Source organism: Pelodiscus sinensis, chromosome 7, assembly GCF_052426305.1.
Source record: "Pelodiscus sinensis isolate ZL-2025 chromosome 7, ASM5242630v1, whole genome shotgun sequence".
NCBI lineage: Eukaryota > Metazoa > Chordata > Testudines > Trionychidae > Pelodiscus > Pelodiscus sinensis.
The window spans coordinates 58,909,952-58,931,010 of record NC_143058.1 but is presented as its reverse complement, the minus strand read 5'-3'; the positions used below and the strand labels follow the sequence as shown (position 1 = coordinate 58,931,010).

Genomic DNA, 21,059 nt, shown 5'->3' with positions numbered 1-21,059 from the left:
AAAAAATGGGGGGGGGGGGGGAGATCTGTTCAAAAGCATCTATCTGGCTGGTGGTCTGGATTTGGCTTGCAGACTGCTTGTTGATTTACCCATGCTTTGGCACCTCTTCTTTTAGTAAATATAGTTGACTCTTGTTCAAATGCTAGAGCAAATCCCACTCATTGAATGTACAACTTGCTAATAAGAGAGGTGAATATTTGTCATTTGGCGAGGAGGCAAGACACAACTGGTAATTTACATTGCAATACCTTGAGAGTTCCCCAAAAAAGCAATGTAAACCAGAACAAAATTATTGACTGCAGTGAAGTATTCAGAATTTCTGTCAGGAGGCAAATAATTAGCTAATATTTTTGTCAAAGGTATTTTAAAGGCTTTTAAACAAGCAAGGTTAACTGAGAACTCTACTTTTCCCTGAACTTTGTAAATATGCCTTGCATAGTGCGTCCTAAACAGGTATAGCATGTCAGGGAAAAGAACGATGTCTTTGGGCTGCACAAGGGAATCCTTATGTTCCTGGCTTTTATCTCTTGTTACAGGGGGATGCTACAGACTTTACTCTGTCTTAATACAGTAATTCCTAGTGATTTGTCATTTGTAATGTACATGGTGAGATGCAGACTATATGGTTTTGTGTGTTGCATTTATCTGTACATACAATGAAATTATAGGAGCACTTGTGTATTTCACATGCTAATAGGATTGTTTGGAAACAATACATGGTTCTGGAATTTACTGCATGTAAATAAAGAACTGTATTTCTTCAAAAACATAACTTTATGCTAGCAGACACATGTTTACGGAAACCTCATTATATTTGAGCTAGAAGAAATAGAAGTATAATGAGACAAGCAAGAAGGAATAAAGCACTTAAAAGGTCACAAACATATGCTGTATGCCCAGTATTGTGAGAACTAGCACTAGAACACACACACATTATATACATACATACGTGTAATAGAAACTGAACGAGCAGTAATATGGAAAGTTGGTTTAAAATGCCTGCTGAGTTACTTGGGTGAAAAATGTTTGATTTAGGGTTTTGGTTTGTTGCACATTTTAGGGAACATGTTTTAGAAAACAATTCAGTGCAACTTTGTTCTCCTCCTTTGCTCTTCTTTCATTTTCTCCTCTCGTTTGCAACTCACAGCATAATTACTCCTTCCAGACTGAACACCCAATCTACTTTACTTAATTTATTCTAACCCTGGCCTGTGTTTCCCCCACCTTAATAGTAAACTTCTTCTCAAAACAGCATATTTACATATAGTACTGTATATTTCCTAATCTGCTTCACCTATGTGTTGCAATTAAGTATAAGGCCCAAAATGGACATATTCTATATAAGTGCATGTTTGATTTAATTATCCCTTTTATCAAAACTAAAAAAAAAAGTAGTTTAAAGCAGCTTACATAATGTAAATGAAGCCTTCCTTGAGGAAAGGTGGTATTACCGCTGATAGGAAAAAAATACCACTTGTAAGGAGTAGTTCCTGCACAAGTTCAGAGACATTTGGCTGATGGAAAAGTTTCATAACTCTGTTAACTTTTATTGCTGCTATAATCATGTAGCAGCTTGTTTTTATGGCTTCAGATAATGAAATCTATAAATCGAAAAACTCTGATCAGAGGCCAACCACCTACACCCATCTGCAAGCACGGAGTGTAGTTCTACTATTAGTGCTTGTATCCCATAATAATCTGATTCTTTTAAAAACATAATTCATTGTTGTTTGTAAAGAGCTGTAGGATCTACTTTAATGGAAGGCTTTTAGAAGAGAAATTACTAATTTATATATAAAATGCATGCATCAACTATAGTAACTGAAACAAATTCATAGTAATCTCTTTTTTTTTTAATTTCTAATTCTTTTTCTCTTGCCCTTTTTCTGTCTTTCATTTTCTGCTATTCTAGCTCTTATTGAATTTCCTCCCTCCTTGGCTGGATCTCAGAAATTTGCACAAGGTAATTCAGGTGTTTTTCCATCTTCACCTTTTTCTCATAAGGACCGGCAATAATAGACACTGGTACTTCATGTTTTTGATGTTCAGTGTTGATGGTTATTACCACTGATTCCTCCTTGATTGTTAGAACTACTTTTTGATTCAGCCTTGTGTTTAAAGTATTTTGAAAGTGTAGTTTCATTTTGCAATACAGGCAGTCCCTGGGTTATGTCAATCCGACTTAAGTCGGACCCCTAGTTACGAACGGGGGGGCCCAGCTAGTGCGGGGTGCCTCTCCCACTGTCGCCGCCTCTGGCAGCGCAGGGAGCGCTCCCCCCCCAGCAGACCAGGGAGCTAGTGCCCCCCCCCGCCCCCCCAGCAGACCAGGGAGACTCAGAGCGGCTTTTCTCACCGCAGAGGACGCAGGCGGTGGGACCACCGAGACGCGCCGCAGTCCCGCCGCCCGCGTTCTCTGCAGTGAGAAAAGCCGCTTCGTGTCTCCCTGGTCTGCTGGGGGGGGGGGAGGAGGGCGCAGCTAGTGCGCCTCCCCCCCCAGCAGACCAGGCTTTTCTCGCCGCTGGTCAGTTTCAGCAGCGGCTGAATCAGGACGCCTGGGGTAGAGCAGCTGGGGGGCTTCCGGGTTGGTCCCACAGCACCAAGGTGCGGCGCTACTGGACCAACCCAGCAGCACCCCAGCTGCTCTGCCCCAGGCATCCCTGAGGCAGAGCTGCTCTGCTCCAGGCTTCCTGGAATCAGCCGCTGATCCGTTTCAGCAGCAGCTGACTTGGGGACGCCTGGGGTAGAGCAGCTGGGGTGCTACCGTGTTGGCCCCCGCAGTGCCGAGGTGCGGCGCTGCGGGGACCTACCTGGCAGCACCCCAGCTGCTCTGTCCCAGGCGTCCAGATTCAGCCGCTGTTGAAACTGATCAGCGGCTGATTCCAGGAAGCCCGAGGCAGAGCAGCTCTGCCTTGGGCTTCCTGTAGTCAGCCGCTGGTCAGTTTCAGCAGCGGCTGAATCGGGGACACGTGGGGTACAATATGTACCAGTTCCGACTTACATACAAATTCAACTTAAGAATAAACCTACAGTCCCTATCTTGTACGTAACCCAGGGACTGCCTGTAATACTTATTTATAATAGTTTTCAACAGAATCTCAAAGCTCGTTAGCTTTCCAAATCAGATGTGGTTCTCCTAAGGAGCTTGTGCTAGTAGGCTGACTGGAGGTGCAGGTTTTCTGCTTATCATATAACCTTAGGGCTCGATCTTGTAAATACATGTACAACAGAATGTGCTTGAATTGCTCCCTGCGATCTTAGTACACTTAGGTTTTTCTGGCTTTCTGTTCATAACTACCAAACAGTCACCTTGATTTCATTTCAAGGGTAAAGCCCGCAGACCTCCTCAGATACTTGGGTGTGCAAGACTGCCCCTCTCACAATCAACTGCAGTGTGGATCAGATCACTCAATAATTTGGCTTCATCCAAAAAAAATGTGTTTTTGTTTTTTTCCCCCTCCACTTATCTCAATAAAGACCACATTCTGAGATGTTCTCTCTCAACTCCAACTGACTTAACTGGGAATTGCACCTTCCTGGATCAAGCTTCATAGGTGCTGCTTTAAATGGGTTTTCTCTCAAAGATTCTCGTATGGCATAAACAAATAATCAATGCAAGTTTTACATCTATCGTTGCTTGTATTCTTCTATATAATCTGTTGCATTGAGTGTTTCTGGGTTTGCTTTTCAGTTCTCGGCACAGAGAGAGTGGAGCAGATGACAAAAACCTATAATGACGTTGACATGGTCACACATTTGTTAGCTGAGGTATAGTCATCTCCGCTTATTGTTGCATTAATGTGTAATATGCTAAGAATACATTTGCATACAAATTTTCCTTCAACATTTACAAGGAACTGACTGGAGAAACTATTCAGACAGGTGAATGAGCATCAGTTGTCACTTAGGAGAAAAGGAAATGTCTCTTGCCTTTCAGTCTTTAGACCTAGTAGCACGGGACTCTTAAACAGTGGGACATCGGGCATGCGTGCACAGTGACCTGCATCAGCTGAGAAACAAAATAACTTAGCAAAATCCTGCAAACCTAGTGGAAGCCCAGGAGGAAGAGGAAGGTAGCAACTTGCTCTCTATCCTCTGTCCCTTTCGTCCCTCTCCCTGTCCCAGAACTATGCTCTACTCCAAGGGAACTTGTGGAGCTAGTATTTACAGCTCTTTAAAATGATGCCTCAGTAGAACCTGTGAAGTCCTCACACCAAACTACACAGGACTACAATAAAAAATTCTAATAATCCCCAAAAAATGGTTTTACTGTGACCCCAGGTTTTTGATGTTGCAAAGGACTATGGGAATGGATGAGTCCTGTCAAGAAATCAGTATGTATTATTCTAGATCCCAAATGGTTAAAGTTTGAGAAACACCGCACTAGCACAGTCAGTGCAGTTTAAAATGAGTTGGCGGCATGTCCTATTATTTTTTGGTTTTCATGAGTGAAGCAGAAACATCTTAAATTAAGCTGACTTTAAATTGAAGTTGAATTTAAATGTACTCTGATGAAAAAATAATTTTTTTTACTCTGATTTTTTGCTCCTGCTGTTTGTGAGTAGCGGGAACGGGACCTGGAGCTAGCAGCACGGATTGGACAAGCCCTTCTGAAGAGGAACCATGCCCTGACAGAACAGAATGAAGTACTAGAAGAACAACTAGGACAAGCTTTTGACCAAGTGAGTGATAGTTTACCCTATATACCTTAGCTTTCTGTATTAAAGGGGTTTTATTACAGTTAAAGGCAGGAAATTGCATTTATTATACTGCTCCAGAGGGAGCCTCAAAAAAATCCCTCTAATTTATCTAAACTGAAGTATTCCAGACAAGTGCATAATTCCAATAACCAACAATGAAGTTTCAATGAAATTTGTTAAAAATTCACTACAGTGGTTATGGTGGATGTGTTGTGTTCATTTTGTAAATCTAATATATCACACTTAAAATAGTCTTTCAAGAAAGTCCCTCTAACTGATCGTAATGGTCCATTCTGGCCTTATCTCTGAATCCAAAAAGCTTAATGTATTTTTTTCAACAATGAATTCAGTTTCATTCACCTTTCTGAAATAGGGTGTACTGACAACAAACAGCCAATGGGATGCAATTGACTTGTTGAGGATCACAAAAGAAGTCTGTAGTGAGAGACCTGGAATCTCTCTTCCAAATTCTGCCTCCATCTTATGCTTTAAACACAAGCTTTAAACAACATCTTTCTTTCCTTGTTTGTTCAGTCTGTCTCATGTTACATTTTTTTCTCAGGGCTCGTCTAGACTATGCTGAAATTTCAAAAGAAGATATGCAAATTCCATTTTAAGGAAGAGCGGCTTTTCGAAAAAGGGGACGGTTGCCAAAAAAACGATGTCCCAACTACTTTCACTTTCAAAAGTGAGATCAGAAGAAGATATGCAGAGTATTTGCATATCCTTTCGAAACTTCAGCATAGTCTAGACATAGATTTGAACAACACTGAGGCTCTCAAATGCTGCCATCTCGACAGAGGAACTAACAAAGAATGAAACTGTTATCAAAGTGTGACATTTGCCAGGGATACCCAGGGCTGTGAGGCATCTCATTGCTGCCAACCCTTAAAATGAGGAGGCTTGGGGGCAGCTCCCCACTCCACTGGCCTTGGACAGCATCGTTACTCCCCTTCAGATCTGACAGATACCATTCTTGCTTTACAATTCATCATTTGATTGCATATGTCAAAATATACAAGGCGAGTAGCCTTACGTCAAACTCTTAAGAAGTTCTGAAACTTCCTTTGCTTAATGATAATGGCTGGAAATACTTTTGTTGGTTCATGTGTGTGCACTGAAATCATCTGTTGACACTTAGGAAAATCCCCACTGGCACCCTGTTCCCTGCTCCAGAACCCACTAGCACTCCTCCCCAGTACTGTGTCCCCTGCTCCCAAATGACTTTTCTATGGGTCAGTGACACCTGACTCAAGGCAGGTTCCCTGCCATTCTCATAAATAAAGACAATGCAGAAACTTTTTGTGTTTAACATAGTATTCTATTTAAAAATGAAGCCTGGCCAACAAGCCCCCATCTGGCCACAACCACTCCTGCACTCCCCCTATCTGAGCCTATCAAACACTGGAACCTCATGCCCTCAGCCCCTCACATACCCCAACCCAAATTCCTGCACCCTCACGTCCGCAAGCCTATGGCTTGCTTAGTATCCCAACACTGCCCAGTCTGGAGCCCCCTCCCCGAGCCAGCGTCCCCTTCTCCACCTCCTCCTGCATCCAGATTTTCTCCCAGAGCTTGCACCTCTCACCCCTTCCCACACCCAAATCCCTCATTCCCACCCCAGAGCCTACACATCCTGTCTCAACCCAGCAAGGGTCCAGCTAGACTTCAGGAGTTTTTCAGGATTCTGGAGATATCCCAGAAAAACTCTTCTGCATCCAGGGTTGCGTTTATTCTTCCGCTTTTTTAGTGGAAGAGCAAACAGGCTCTTTTGGTCACCCCTATATTCCTCTTTCCACAAGGAATAAGGTGGCTTCCAAAAGAAGGGTGTTTTTTTTTCTGACATTTGGTCCAGTGTAGACAGGCCAAATGTTGGAAAAACCTCTTCCTACAGAAGAATAAAAAAAAAATAAGCAGCAGTATAAGGATTGGGGATAGCAAGTGATGGAGAGGAGGAGAATAGAGAAGGAGGGGCTTCAAGGAAGGGGTGGGACAGTAGATCTTGGCTTGGTCTGTCATTTAAAAAGTGATCTTCGGTGAAAAAAGGTTGGAGACCACTGCCTTAAGATAATTTTCAGTATAGATATATAACTCATTAAATATTAACCATTCATATTTTATTGTGATGACCAATGCTACTGGCTTTCTGTAGTGATCTTGCATACCACCTTTTGGTGAGCTATGATGCATATACCTCAACCATGGAATCCCTATAAAATCTTGTGCACCTGCTGTGTCCACTGACAGTTGGTACCAAAAGGACATTGGGTCATGCAAAGGACCTATTAACTATATCATAGTCGCTTTCCCCTTGTTGATATGACCAGTGCCTCTCATGGCCAGATTTTTCAGTGAAATGGTCACAATTGCAAACAGATCAGCATACAGATACCAAATATGTACACACAACTGCCTATATATATGTTCAAAGACTTAGTCTGTGTATTCACATCACGTATTTGTACCAGAACTTGGAAGCACAAGGATGTACACAGCTAACTTTGAAAATCTGACCCAGAGACACTGGAAAGGGGGTGGCTGGGGAACCAAAGTGCCATGGCCCTCCCGCTTTTTTGAAAGTGCACAGGCATGGCCCCCTGCCTCTCCTCTTCGCCCCCCTGAGCTCCTTCCAGGGTCCCCAGCCAGGCTCTAACTTCTGGCTTTCATCACATTGGCGTTCATTGTAGTAATGTTCCCATAGCTTGTCTTACATAAGGTCTTGGTTCCAGTCTACTATGACACCATAATTTCACTACCTCTGTAGCAGCATAGTCTTCAAAGTTAGATAAAGCCTGAAATTTCCAGCATAAAAATAAATAAAAATCCAGTCACAATATTTGGATTGTCTTTACCTCAATTCAAACTGGAACAAATTTGCTCCAAGAATTCAGAAACTATGTAATATCCTATAATACTTTGCAATGTGAATTTATTTACAAAACCTACCTTTTTAAATATAGGTTAACCAGCTGCAGCATGAACTATCGAAGAAAGATGAGTTGCTTCGTATTGTTTCAATTGCCTCTGAAGAAAGTGAAACAGACTCCAGCTGCTCTACACCACTCCGGTTCAATGACTCCTTTAATCTGTCACATGGTCTTTTGCAACTGGATGTCTTGCAGGACAAACTCAGAGAACTGGAAGAGGAGAACCTGGCTCTCCGATCAAAGGTACACTTAATTTTTAGTAAGGATGTTAAATGTAGTTGAATCAACTAATCAATTAGTCGGGAAGCTGCAGCGAGGTTTAGCTCCCAGCCCCACGAGCTAACCCCACTGCGGCTCTGCTTTTTAAATGTATTAAGAGCCTGCCGTCTCTTAATACATTTAAAAAGCAGAGCTGCAGTGTCTGAGACAGGTCGCGAGCTGGGAATCAGCTGATTCCTGGCTCGCACCCAGTCCATGCTACCCCTCTGCCTTCCCTGCCCCCTGAGGAGATGGTGCTGGGAGCTTTTAAGCCGGCTCTCCACAGCACTGGCTCCTGCTTCCCTCTTCCTCCCCTTCTCCCCCCCCCCCCCCCCCCCAAACCTCTGGTACCTCTTGCTTCCTCAGATGGAGCCAGTGGGGCAGGGGAAGTGATTAGTTGAGGGACTAGTTGACTATCCCATTAACTTATGCGTATTTCTAGTCGCTTACATCCCTAATTTTAAATATGTGCCACAAAGTTGTAAGACTGTTATAAAAATCCAGCTTCCCGTGCTTGGTGGGGTGACTACTCTACCTGACATCCCGCTAGAGACAGACTGTAAATACATCATCCCATCCCAGGTCTGCATTCTTAAAACGTGGCCCTTTACTCTTAGTTGCTTTCAAGTTTGGTAATATCCAGCGTGTTGAGAGACTGTGTAGAGGGATCATGTTACTCTCCAGATTTGCTGCTTGGTGTGTACTGTGTGTGTGCACATGGACAGAACACTGTGAAAAGGCAGTTGCCCTCACTTTGCATTCTCTACCTCCCTCACCTTCTCCCAGTATTGGCAGGTATGGGTCCTCTCTACCAGTGTGCAAAGTTGCTAACTCCAGCTGTTCCCAAATGTGTCTATGGTACAAGATAATATAGACTTACATTTTAACTACCCACCCAAATTGCACTAGCCTCTAGGACCTGCTGAGTTATATGATCCACTATTGTGTGATGGTGTGTTCTTCCGTTAACACAGGCTGACATGACTAAGTTTCATTTAGTCGATCTGAATTCTAGATAAGGAAGTTACAATTTAAAGCCACAATTGTGACGCATGTGCAAAAATCTGTGCACTTTATTAATTGAGTTAAATGAGAATATTTTTATCCTTTGGTTTTTTTCCACGTGTTTAAATTTTTGCAAGATCAACGCCCAATATTTAAGACAAAATGCAATGAACATGGTGTTAGTAGAACTAGAGAAAGGGGGTTAAAGGAATAGGATAAGCAGTTGCTTGGGTTTGTGATGCTCCATTTCTGGGTTACACACTTTTGTTTTGGTGTGCCCCATTATTTTTAGCATGAAGGGATCTTGTTTTACCCATCATTCTGTAGTTCCCAACAGGATAGGGCCTTTGTACTCAGGAAAACCTATTTAGGTCACAGTTTAAGGCCTGGGCAATGTGGGAACTATGCCTTCTTTAAGGCCTTAATTTTTCTCCTTTTATCTGACTTACCCATAAGGTACTTAAACCCTTTTCAGTCATAGATATTATCTACAAATCTCTCTACTCTACCTTATTATGAAAGTTGTCATTACTTTCAAATTAGCTCTGTGCCTTAGAAACCTATTGCTCTCCTGCAAAGTAGTCGCATTAGATGTTAAATCATAAAATCAAAATTGATTCAATCCCACCTCCTTTAAAGCAGTCTCTTCTGCTGTATGGGATTCCCTTTTCTGTGCAATGTCTCACACTTTAAAAGTCTCTGTGGGTATGTCTACACTACAGAGTTAGTTCAAACTAACTTAGTTCGAATTAGTTAATTCGAACTAAGCTAATTCGAACTAACGCGTCTAGAACTAAAAACTAGTTCGAATTAGCATGTCCACATTGAGTGGACCCTGAACAGGGCTTAAGGATGGCCGGAAGCAGTGCCTGCAGGGCATCAGAGGAGGACTTAGAGCGTGGAGATGCTGTCTCAGGCTAGCCGAGGGCTGCGCTTAAAGGGAACCGACCCCCACCCCGGACAGACAGTTCTCAGAGGTGCCCCGCTTGAAAACCAGTCCTGGCTTGGAGTGCCCGGAATGCCCACACTGGGCACATCACAGCACTCGGCCATCAGACCGGCTGCACTTGCCGCAGGCTGCCATCTGGGGAGAGGGGGCAATTGGGGGGCTGCAGGAGAGCTTCCACCCCCAGAAGCCCGCAGACCCAGCCCAGTCCTCCCCATCGGGGGCTCGTGCCCCATTCTTCCCTCACCTCCTTCCACTTACCCTTCCCTAGCCCCCCTTCCTGATGTGCAAAATAAAGATAACATTTCTTCCAACATTGACTCTGTCTTTATTGAACAAAACTGGGAGAGACTGGGAAAAGGAGGTGGGAGAGGGGAAGAGAAAGGCTGGGAGAGGGGAGGGCAACTACAATGATCAGGGGTGGGGAACAGGTCCCAGATGGAGAGGCTACAGAGACTGGGACTGTTCAGCTTAGAGAAGAGGAGATGGAGCGGGGACAGGATAGAGGTCTCTAAAAGCAGGGGTTGGGTGGAGAGGGTGCATTCAGAAAAGTTCTTCATGAGTTCCCCTAAAGAAGGACTAGAGGACACCAAAGGAAAGGAATGGGTATCAGGCTTGAAACTAGTAAGAGAAAGTTGTTGTTGACAAAGCAAATAGTTAACCTGTGGAACTCCTTGCTGCAGGAGGCTGTGAAGGCTACAACTAGAACAGAGTTTAAAGGGAAGTGAGATCAAGTCATGGAGGTTGGGTCCATGGAGTAGTCTTAGCCAGGGGGTAGGAGTGGTGTCCCTGCCCAAGGTTTGTGGAAGGCTGGAGAGGGATGGCACGAGACAAATGGCTTGGTCACTGTCTTCGGTCCATCCCCTCCAGGGTCCCTAGTGTTGGCCACTGTCGGCAGACAGGCTACTGGGCTAGATGGACCTTTGGTCTGACCCAGGACGGCCATTGTAAGCTCAGGGCTCAGGGTCGGGGGTCTCAGTGGACCCCCTTGATTTTCATGCACACCTGCTCCTGGGTGGCCAGGCTGGCAGCTCTCCTGCCCTAGACGGCCACTTTCCTGTGCCTAGTGCGGAGATCGTGGATGAGGTCCACGATGTCTGCACTAGCCCAGGAAGGTGCCCACCTCTTGCGGTCCCGGGCAAGCTCCCGGGAGCCGCCAGCCTGGTCCCGGGAAGAGGGGATGGGCTGGGGGACATTGGGTGGGTGGCTCTGTGCTGTGTCAGGTGCAGGGTCTGCTGGCTGGGTGCTGGCAGGCTTGCACCTGGCACGGGCACCGTAGCCAGCCCGTGCCCCTTTAAGAGGTCCGGGGCCGGGAGGGGGGCAGACGAGTTTCCCTGGTGTTGGCTAGAGTGGCCACCAGGGCAAGCTGGGGAGGGCTAGCCTCCCACTAGTTCGAATTAAGGGGCTACACACCCCTTAGTTCGAACTAAGCGCTCCGCTAGTTCGATTTAAATTCGAACTAGCGGAGCACTAGTGTAGCGCCTATGAATGTTAGTTCGAACTAACGTCTGTTAGTTCGAACTAACATTGTAGTGTAGACATACCCTGTCAGACATCTGGGCTTTGGCAGATGGCAACCCCAAGATTCTTTATATAGCTTAGGTAGACAGTGGACATTTACAGGATTCAAACCAGCATCGTCTTTGATTTTTAAAATTCCAAGTTGCCCCAACTCCTCCATTTAAAATATTAAATCCTTTTAATAAGGCTGTGTCAGTACGGGGCTGGAGTTGCAGGTATTTTGGAACTAAAATGTTGGTCTTCTCCTTTCCTTTAGCAACCTATCCCCTGTCTCTTGCCACCTCCTTTTCCCAAACTGCTTTGCTTGACTAGCAGTTGAATGACACAGAAGAGACTTTGTTGTTGTTTGTATGAGAGTGGTTTGTTTTCATCCATTACTGCTGGGCCATTCTTTCTGATTGTCATTCTGCTCGCTATGGGATAAGTGTTGTGTGGAGCCTAACACTCCTGAGGTGTGCACCTCAGTGTGTGGCAGCAGCCCAGACAGTGTGCCCACCAGTATAAACCAGCATAGGATCTTCCAGATTGATTTGTGGGGAGCTTGCTTCTGATGGGTCAGCTGGTTTGGCTTTTCAGGTGTCTGGAAGCCATGTTCAGCTCGCAGGCTTGCTAGTAATTCTGTCATCTTTCACCCTGCTGCCTTTCCACCTCCCCCATCCTTCTGTGTTTTTGCCACTGCTGTGAACCAACGTTGTGTTGGAATCTTCCACATTTCTCCTCTTTAAGAGCAGGATTTTGGTATGTTTCCAAGCCCTATTCCACTTTAGCAAACCATAAATAATCAGTTTGAGAGAGACACCCAGCATTGAAATTTTCAGCTCAAACACTTATAATTTGACAGTTACAAGGAATGGGAAAGGCTCTGGTAGTGGGGAAAGTGTCAGGCAGCTATAATAATTAGTTGTGCAACTAACCAAGCCTAAAATAAAAATATGGTTAAATTTTTGCCCTGCCATTTTGCCTGGTCCCTTTTAACTAAGTCTTTTCCATAGTTTTATTACTGTGTTATATAATTTCATCTTTGTCTTCTTTAAATAACCTCAGGCATACTAAGCTGCTTATTGGTTGGCCTGATTTAATGAGAAATGCCAAGATCTATTTATAGTTCATTGTGATAATGTTATGTGGAACTGATTTTATTTGCAGTTCCTTTCTTTGAAATAGATTTCCAATCTCAGGCACTGAGGTTTCCGATAAGCCAGCACTAATCAGCAAACTGTCCCAAAGGAAAATTCTCTGATGGAGAGAAGCCATTATTATTGATAGTTTTGGGGTTTTTTTTGGTTTTTTTTGTTTTTTTTTTTTTCCTGGTAGTATCCAGATGCTGCAACCAAAATGGAGATCTCTGTATGCTTGTTGTTGCACATACTTGCAGAGCAAGACAATCTCTGGTCTGGAGAACTTATGATTCTAAACAAATGGAAGGAGGGGAGAAAGGAAAGTTGTATTCCTATTCTGAGTGTGTTTCAGTGCCTTTGTGGCCTTTGTAGATGTGACTAATGTATCATTCAGTTTCCAGACTACAGGATTCCTCTATTTTGAGGAGACATATTTGCAGTAAATTCAAGTTGTCTAGTTCCAGGTATGGCATCTGCTGTTGAGTTTCTCTACCAAATTTTGAGTTATCAGTACATTTTCTGTGGCTTTTTGTTTAGGTTGCTGCCCTCTTTCCTATTTCTAACATAAGGGAAGTTAGCTGTAGTGAAAAAAAACCTAGCAGAAAGTACAGTCAACTGCACGAAGTAATCACATTGGGGGAAAAAATAAGGGGGATTGTTTTTTCTAATCTTTCATTGACAGTCTCACATATTAGTAATTACTGCAAGTAAAACATTTTCAGTTGGAAGTTTAATTTTTCATTTGATGTTGTCTCTCTAATTTTTTTGAAGGCTGCTCATCTAAAGACAGAAACCATTACATATGAAGCAAAAGAGCAGGAGCTTGTCAGCGACTGTGTCAAAGAGCTCCGTGAGTATCAAGATTGTATGTCCTAGTAAAAACAGGAAAAGGCTGTTTGATCACTTGGCATTTGTAATATTTTGGCTATCCCCAGGTTCGGATATGAGTTTAATAAATTTATGCAAACAGTGTTTTGCTTGTTACTACTTGACCACTTCAGAATGAGTCTGTTTCCAAGTACTTATTTCTTTCTGCCTCACTGTGGCACTGAACTTTGGTTTGGAGACCAAAGCATGGTTGTGCAAAAGATGAAAATAGATGTTTACCGAAAATGGAAAGCCTCTTGCAGACCTGAGCTCTTAAAAACAGAGCTAAGCTCAGTGCTCCTGTGAACTTCCACACTCATTTCAGTCTCCCCAGATAGCAATCTACAGGACATATAGTGATTCTGAATAGTAGATGTGACAGCTATTCTTGGGAATATTAAACTGATCATTATCTAACCTCCTGGATACCCATTCTAAATTTTCATAGCTCCATGAACGCACATGAAACGCTCCCTGTTATAAATGCATATAAATGTTATAAATGTTAATGTTATAAAGTATTAAAATCAATTGTAGTGCATTCACAGTAAAATCTCTGCAAGGATGCTTTGCTTTTGCAGTTACTTACAGATATGTATCCTTCACTACCCTTGTACAAATGTAAGTAAACATTCTCTGTTGCAGTTGGGAGTGACATGAACTTTCTTTGGTAATTATGTAATCTGGAAGTTTAAACTTTAAACCTGTATTCACTTGATCGATGCCTCCTCCCATATTCACTAGAAATCTAGGCTTATCTTATGAGATTCTTTCCAATAATCCACGTGATGAACACTGCACTGTTGCATGCTTTTATTTTGAAGAACAAGAAAGTATTCTGGATCGATGCCCATTTGATTGTCTACCTGCTTTATTTTATCCTTGTAGAAGCTGTGTAATCTCAATGGTGGAGGTTGCTAGATACTGTCCTACACAGCACTTCACTGTACCACCAATAAGAGGGATGTAATTCTTGTTTAACTTTATAGCATCCAAAGCTGCTCATGGCATTTCAGAAACTTAAAATGGATCTCACCTTCTGCCTCCTTTTTAGTTTTTAGCTATTAAAAATCATCCCCATGTTTTATTTCAAGCTCTCTTGGGCTGATCAGGGTTGAGTTTCTCATTCCAGCTTTTAAAGGCCCATTTGAGGTGTGAGCTTATGCCCTTTAATGAAGGGGTTGGTAGAAATTATGAATTATGTCTTCAGAGCCAAAGAAGGATGTGTTTTTCCTTGGCATAACTGACATCCATGAGTTGCCCCACCGTAAGATCATAATGGAGACAGATTTATTGCAATATAAACTCTGTGAGGTGTCCTGCCATGGACAGAGGCTGCTCCAGTGGGCCCCACAGGGCTGGAGCAGCCCCCTTCCTGAGGCAGTTGAAGAGCTGCTCCAGCCCTTTCTGGTGAATCAGCATCTTCCGCATTGTCCCTCAATCTCTGCCACAAGGGAATCCTGTAGGGAACAAACCTTTTTGTTATCTGGGTAACTATTTACATCCCTAGTTCAGAGTGTCTGTATACTTTTCATCATATTAACAATAAAAGATCCACTGTGCACGCACTGAATTGATTCCTTAGGATTTTTGCTGTCCCTTTGAAGACTACAGTGTTATGTTAGCCAAGGGTGTGTGTCAGGGAAAGCTGTATACTAAGTCTATGTTTTACTCTCTTTTTAGGGGAAACACATGCTCAAATTGCCCGAATGACAGAAGAGTCATCTGAAAAAAGTGAAGAGCTGATTCGCTATCAAGAAGAGATTTCAACCCTCTTATCTCAGATTGTTGATCTTCAGCATAAACTCAAAGAGGTGTGTGCATACAGTAGTTGAAGCTGAAGGGCAGGTTGTTGTTCTAGGAACATGGTCATTTCAGAGAATATACTGGAGAAGAGCAACTTTTTGTGTGGAGGAAATAATCTGAACACCCTATTTTGCTTTGCTTTTTGTACCTACAGCATGTGATTGAAAAGGAGGAGCTGAAACTTCACCTACAAGCTTCCAAAGATGCCCAGAGACAGCTGACAGGAGAGGTATTGGGGGGCTTCTGTTTATAATTTGAAATAGTGAGAAAAAGTGCAAGCTTAGAGGGAAAAGAGAACAAGCTTTTGGTTTTCTTTAAATGCCAGGGGGGTACAGAGTCAAAGAAAAGAACAGAACACTTCTAATAACTCATCCCGATTGTGTTTACAATCCATGTGAGTCTAAAAGCAGATGAGTTGTCCATAGAGAGAGGTCTTACTGCTTCAGGCATTTATGAAGACTATATCAAGTGAATGTGTACAGTTTGGGTTGCAGCTGGCTAATTTTTAAGGAAATGCTCTTTGTTCTGCACTTGGTATTGCAGTACTATTCACCTGTATAGATTTATTCCAGGGTACATTCATTTGATCATTGCAGGTTGTGGATTGGTGGTTACATTAATGACCTCTGTTTTCTGTTGCAGCTGCATGAATTACAGGATTGGAATGCAGAGTGTCTGGGGTTGTTGCATGAATTACAAGAAGAAGTGAAGGAGCTGCGCAGCAGAACCAGTCCTGCTGTACATCTCTGCCGCCCCCAGTCATGTGGGGCGTTTCCTTTGGTAATGAATCTTGGGCTTTCTCTAGCATGGTGTATCCACACTACTATGTTGTAGAGCTGTAATACTACCACCAGTCTTTAGTAACGTGGAATTACAAGGACAAAACCACAGTTGCTTGTTCTAATGAGGAGAATGCCCAAGAAAACAATCCTGCAGTTGTCAGAGGGTTGGAGTGAATGATCTAATCTTTCCTATTTCTGATCCTAAGATCTGAAGTTATCTTTTAACCGTTCCACATTTGGGCCATTCATTCACTATAAAGTAACTTAAAAATGAACTCCGCATTGTGTTCCACACTTCCCTTCTCTTTACCTTGTATCACCACCAAACATGTCACAGCCTTTCTTTTTTAGAAGTTGATCCCAGTTTTATATAATGTTGACCACTATGAAATCCAAATGCTTTACAAGATTGGTTTTTAACCAGTATTTTATGAACCTAGTCTCTCTACACCTAAATTGTTTAGAGATTAGACTGCTAGCATGTTATATCGGGGGAAGTCCCAAACAAGTATGCTATGGATTGAAATGGCTGTCCTGCTGCACACATGACATGGCAGGTTTCAGTAGTTCTTTTGTAGGAAATTGAAGAAAATGTGCCCCCAATTCAGCTAGTGTATTTCCCCAAGCGGTGAGGCCTTAGTAGTTTGACAGCTTCTCTTTTTTTGTTTTAAAAAAAAAAAAAACTGTTCCTGAAAGTAATGAACATTTTATAATGCCCTATGTTCGTGAAATACTACTCTGCCATCTCCTTGTTGTGAAATCGGTGCTGAGCATCCATAAAAATGCATAGCATTGACATGATTGTAAATGATCTGTGGCAAAATTGAGATCTGTGGCAAATCTTGGTTTCTTTTAGATTAATGTTTTGGGGGAACTTTCTTTGGCCAGGTCTACATTAGAAACTTCTGTTAGCATTAGAGATGTTAAATATCGGTTAATTGAATAATCATGAATTAATGAATTAACCGATAAAAATTCATGAGGTTACTCGATTATTCTGTAGTCCCTTGGAGGTGGGGTGGGGTGGGCAGCCAGTGTTCTCTGGCCCCACTCCTGAGGAACCCCTTGTCACTCCACGCTGCTGAGTTTCAGAAGGTAGAGCTGCGAGGGGAGCCCATTTAAAAAAGTGCAGGGTTGCAGCAGCCCCTGTCCCAGATGAGGAGGGGGGCCTGGGACTGATCTGGGCTGCCTGCCTGGATCCTAATATGCTTTGAATGCAGAGACACAGCAGGGGTAGATCCCAGGCCCGTTGCAAGCCAGGATTGAGCTGGGCTGCTGGCCAGCCTGCTAAAAAATTTACTGGTAGGGGGGCGGGGAGGTGCATGTAGTCTATAGCATTAACCGATCGGTTAATCAACTATACTATTATCCCTAGTTAGTATAGTAATTAGCATGTGTAATTTTTTTACTTGGTATGTGTTGCCAAACTTGTGGAGGAAAGCATTTGACGATCTGTTTTGATTTGTTTGTTCTTTACAGGATTCCCTTGCGGCAGAGATTGAAGGGATAATGCGGAAGGAGCTGACTCTGGATGAAGAATCTGCTCTTGGTAAACAAAAGTAAGTTGGCTTTTACCTTCCTACACACATTCTCTTTTGACATTTTGCTAGACCTGCCAATGCAAGGGCTAAGACTAATGTCAATGAGATTCCAGTAATTGCTGGGAGTGGGTGAATCTAGATATTCTGTGCCTTATGCAGAGTTTCCATATCATTCAATAGCAAATCACCTTTCTAGTGTTGAGGTTATTTTCAACAATTTTATGGAATTTAGTACAGTATTTAGCACAATTTGCATACCTCTCCTAATTGAGGTCTCCAGGATGGTTAAAAAAAATCTACTGAAAGGATATTATTCCCAAGCTCTGTAAGTTTTAAACTAGTTTCTGCATTATCACATTGGTTTCATCCCTATTAAAATCTCTGGAAATTATCTATAGGGGAAACTAGAACTAAAGAGAGATAATATCACTTCCCAGTATCTTGAAGGCCTTTTTCTGGAGCCCTTACTCAGGAATAAGGGCTGAACCTAAAACATTTTGTTGACCTTGAAAGTTCCTGCATCATATTAATGCTACCACTTCTTGTTCTTTCAAGCCCTTACAAGGTGTCTTTTTCCCACCAGGAGAGAGCAGTTTCATCACTCAGACAACAGCCACTCTTTTTGGGCTCTGCTTCCTTACTATTTACTGGACGTGTATAGCTCAGTAAAAATCTTGTTATTGCCTGAAATTATTCTTTTTTTTATGTGTCCTACCAAAACACTCTCAAAACATTATTAGACATTGATCAGTTCCTTCCTATAAGGATGAAAAGGGAATTGTGTGTGTGTTTGTTTTTTCTCTCTCTTTTCCAGGGTGCAGCAGAAACGGGCGTTCGATACTGTCAGGGTTGCTAATGTTATGCGTGGTCGGTCGTCTTCATTTCCCGCCCTACTACCAATCCCTGGATCTAATCGTTCAAGTGTTGTGATGACCTCAAAGCCCTTTCAGTCTGGCCTACAACAAGTGGAGGGCAAGGCACAGCAAAGGAGCAGTTCCAAGGAAATCTCAAAGTAGGAGACTGTGTATTAGTGTGGGTTTAGATTGCCTGTATGCATGCATAGGAATTATCAGTTTTCAGTGCCAAACTATCATCCTGTTGCTCTCACCAAAACTAGAGGAGATAGTTGCCATGGCAAGTCAGGCACCTCTGTGGTGTGATTGACACTCTTTCCCTTATTCTCTTAACTGCTAACTGTAGCAACTTCCTGATCTCATCCCATGGGATATTGTGACCCTGACATGTAATATTAAACCTGTTAATGATATTCACACCTATTGGGTTGGCAAGTCCTATGTGGCTGTAGCTTTATGCCCCGAGATTGAAAGGGAAAGAGATTAAATGGTGTTTATAAGGCAGAAGAGTATGCATGTGAACAAGCAAACAATACAAAGAACTATAAAGATTCTAATGTAGCTAATTCATGACTGCAGAGAAAAAAAGCAAGCCAACAGGTTATCTTGTACGCTGGTTGTCTTTGTTCCTAAATAACGAAACTGTGAGATCTGCCACCACACAAATGTGTCTGCAGATTTAGTCTGAGACCTTGCAAAATACTGTGATACTGACTACACCAATTAAATATAAATCTTTTTAAAGCATCTTTTTTCTTCAGCCCAAAACTACATCCAACCCAAGTTCCTCTTTACTTTAGCAGATTTAGTCTTAATTCCCTATTCTGATTTCATGTTCCCTGAAGGGACAACCAAAAGCTGGGTCAACCTGGAACCCCTGGAGACAAAGATTTAGCTACAGCTCTGCACGCACTTCGCCTCCGTCAGCAGAACTACCAGAGTGAAAAGCAGTTCTTTGAGAAGGAATGGGAGCGTAAAGAGCATTTGGTGGCTGATGGAAAAGAAGAGGCTGATGGCTGTTGCACATCAGTAAAGAGTTGTCTGTGTGGGGGTACAAGCTCAGGATTCACTGACTTCTCTGGGAGCTCTCCCTGCCTGCGTCTGCTCCTGCCAGAAAAATTACAAATTGTTAAACCTCTCGAAGGTAAGAGAATAGTCTGTCTTCTCTCTCTAGCAGAAGGAAATGTTGTGCTTTGCTTATGATGGAATCGGTGTGCTTGGTAATTAATGTTGCTCTGGGAATGAGTTGGTACTCAGGAATCAGAAGCCCTTGGAGAAAGACATTTTCATTAAGCCAGTTATCTAGCTTGGTGGTAACACAATGTACATCAAGGTAAGAGACCCAAGTGTAGGAGCAAATGTGTTTCAGTACTAGGCATTCCTGTTTAACTCTCTAATTCTCTTGGTCTAAATTTTTCTCGTGTACCAAGATGACAGCCCCAGTGGGCCAGGTTATTTTGATATTGTGTCCTGGCCACTCTTTATCATTTGATCGAATGGAAGAGAAACATTGCAGTGCACTCTTTTTTTCCTCCCCAGGATCTCAGACTCTGTTCCACTGGCAGCAGCTTGCTCAACCCAACCTAGGTACCATTCTCGACCCACGGCCAGGTGTGGTCACAAAAGGCTTCACACCATTACCTGAGGATGCTGTCTACCACATCTCTGATTTGGAGGAAGATGAGGAAGAAGGGGAAGGAGGTATAATGTTTCAAGTGCAACAACCCTTTCTGGAGGAAGGGAAACATGCAGTGCCAAAGCCAGCGGCAGGGATCTTCCTACCAGCTATTACTTCAGCAACAGTGCCACCCATCGGTAAGTATCATAGAAGTTTATTGCATCTGACAAAGTGGGTCTTTGCCCACGAAAGCTTGTGTTCCAATAAATCTGTTAGTCTATAAGGTGCCACAGGACTCCTCGTCGCTTTTGCAGATTCAGACTAACACAGCTATCCTGCTGATACATGACAGTTTATGGTTTCACTTCTCATATCTCACTTATTATGGTTTATACTCCACTCTCCAAGCTGCCTTATGATGCTTATCTTTTTATTGCATTACCCCTGCCAGATTTTAAAGCTAAGTAGAGTTAGGTCAAGTCAGTTCTTGGATGGGGAGCTCCAGGAACACCAAGGATTTGCAGGATATAACACTAACAGTTCAGCAGGTGGCATTGTCCCTCTAAGCCTGTGGTGATACGGAAGCACACAGCTGGTGGAAAAATTGGTTATGAATGTGATTGAAAATTAAATTTTCAACCACGTACTATATGTCTGTCAAAGGAAAACTCTGGTGTTCTTAATAAATATTGTATCAGAAACAGTTGACATTTTCTTATTTAAAATAACAAAAATGAAGTCTGGATTTGTCTCTGGGAAATTTAAAGGCAAACTTCTTTGCAGAGCTCGATTTTGTACTTGGTTGGAGAGAGAACATCTTGGGAGTCTTTGTTTTCATCCAAGTACCAAAAGACAGCAGTCATAAAACGTTAACTGAAGCACGTCAGTAAAAAAAAAAATCAGATTCACTTCTTGTGCTCTCCATCTTCAGAGCACTTCACAAAGAGCAACTAGTTCTTGGCACATGTGGGAGGAATATAAGTATTTTTTCTCTCCTATTTTACTTATGCGAAAACTAAGACACAGAGACTTGATGTGTCCAGTGTCATGGGATGAGTTTACATCAGTGTGGAATGAACCTAGATTCCAGAATCATTCCTGAACTCAGAACACTAGGTA

The 21,059-nt window shown here is 42.8% G+C and overlaps 1 protein-coding gene across 2 annotated transcripts in view; it reads left to right on the top strand.

Moving 5' to 3' along the window:
- The window catches only part of TRAK2 (trafficking kinesin protein 2), a 72,578-nt gene that overhangs the window by 44,648 nt on the left and 6,871 nt on the right, over positions 1 to 21,059 (top strand). The window contains exons 4-15 of one of the 2 annotated variants that reach the window (XM_075933871.2): positions 1,913 to 1,963; positions 3,689 to 3,765; positions 4,563 to 4,679; positions 7,658 to 7,867; positions 13,244 to 13,322; positions 15,023 to 15,153; positions 15,300 to 15,374; positions 15,788 to 15,925; positions 17,407 to 17,486; positions 18,283 to 18,480; positions 19,168 to 19,466; positions 19,862 to 20,137. In XM_075933871.2, the coding sequence (XP_075789986.2) occupies positions 1,913 to 1,963; positions 3,689 to 3,765; positions 4,563 to 4,679; positions 7,658 to 7,867; positions 13,244 to 13,322; positions 15,023 to 15,153; positions 15,300 to 15,374; positions 15,788 to 15,925; positions 17,407 to 17,486; positions 18,283 to 18,480; positions 19,168 to 19,466; positions 19,862 to 20,137 (1,731 nt within the window). The remainder of the gene's footprint in view (positions 1 to 1,912; positions 1,964 to 3,688; positions 3,766 to 4,562; positions 4,680 to 7,657; positions 7,868 to 13,243; positions 13,323 to 15,022; positions 15,154 to 15,299; positions 15,375 to 15,787; positions 15,926 to 17,406; positions 17,487 to 18,282; positions 18,481 to 19,167; positions 19,467 to 19,861; positions 20,138 to 21,059) is intronic. The other variant, XM_075933873.2, reaches the window with a different exon arrangement.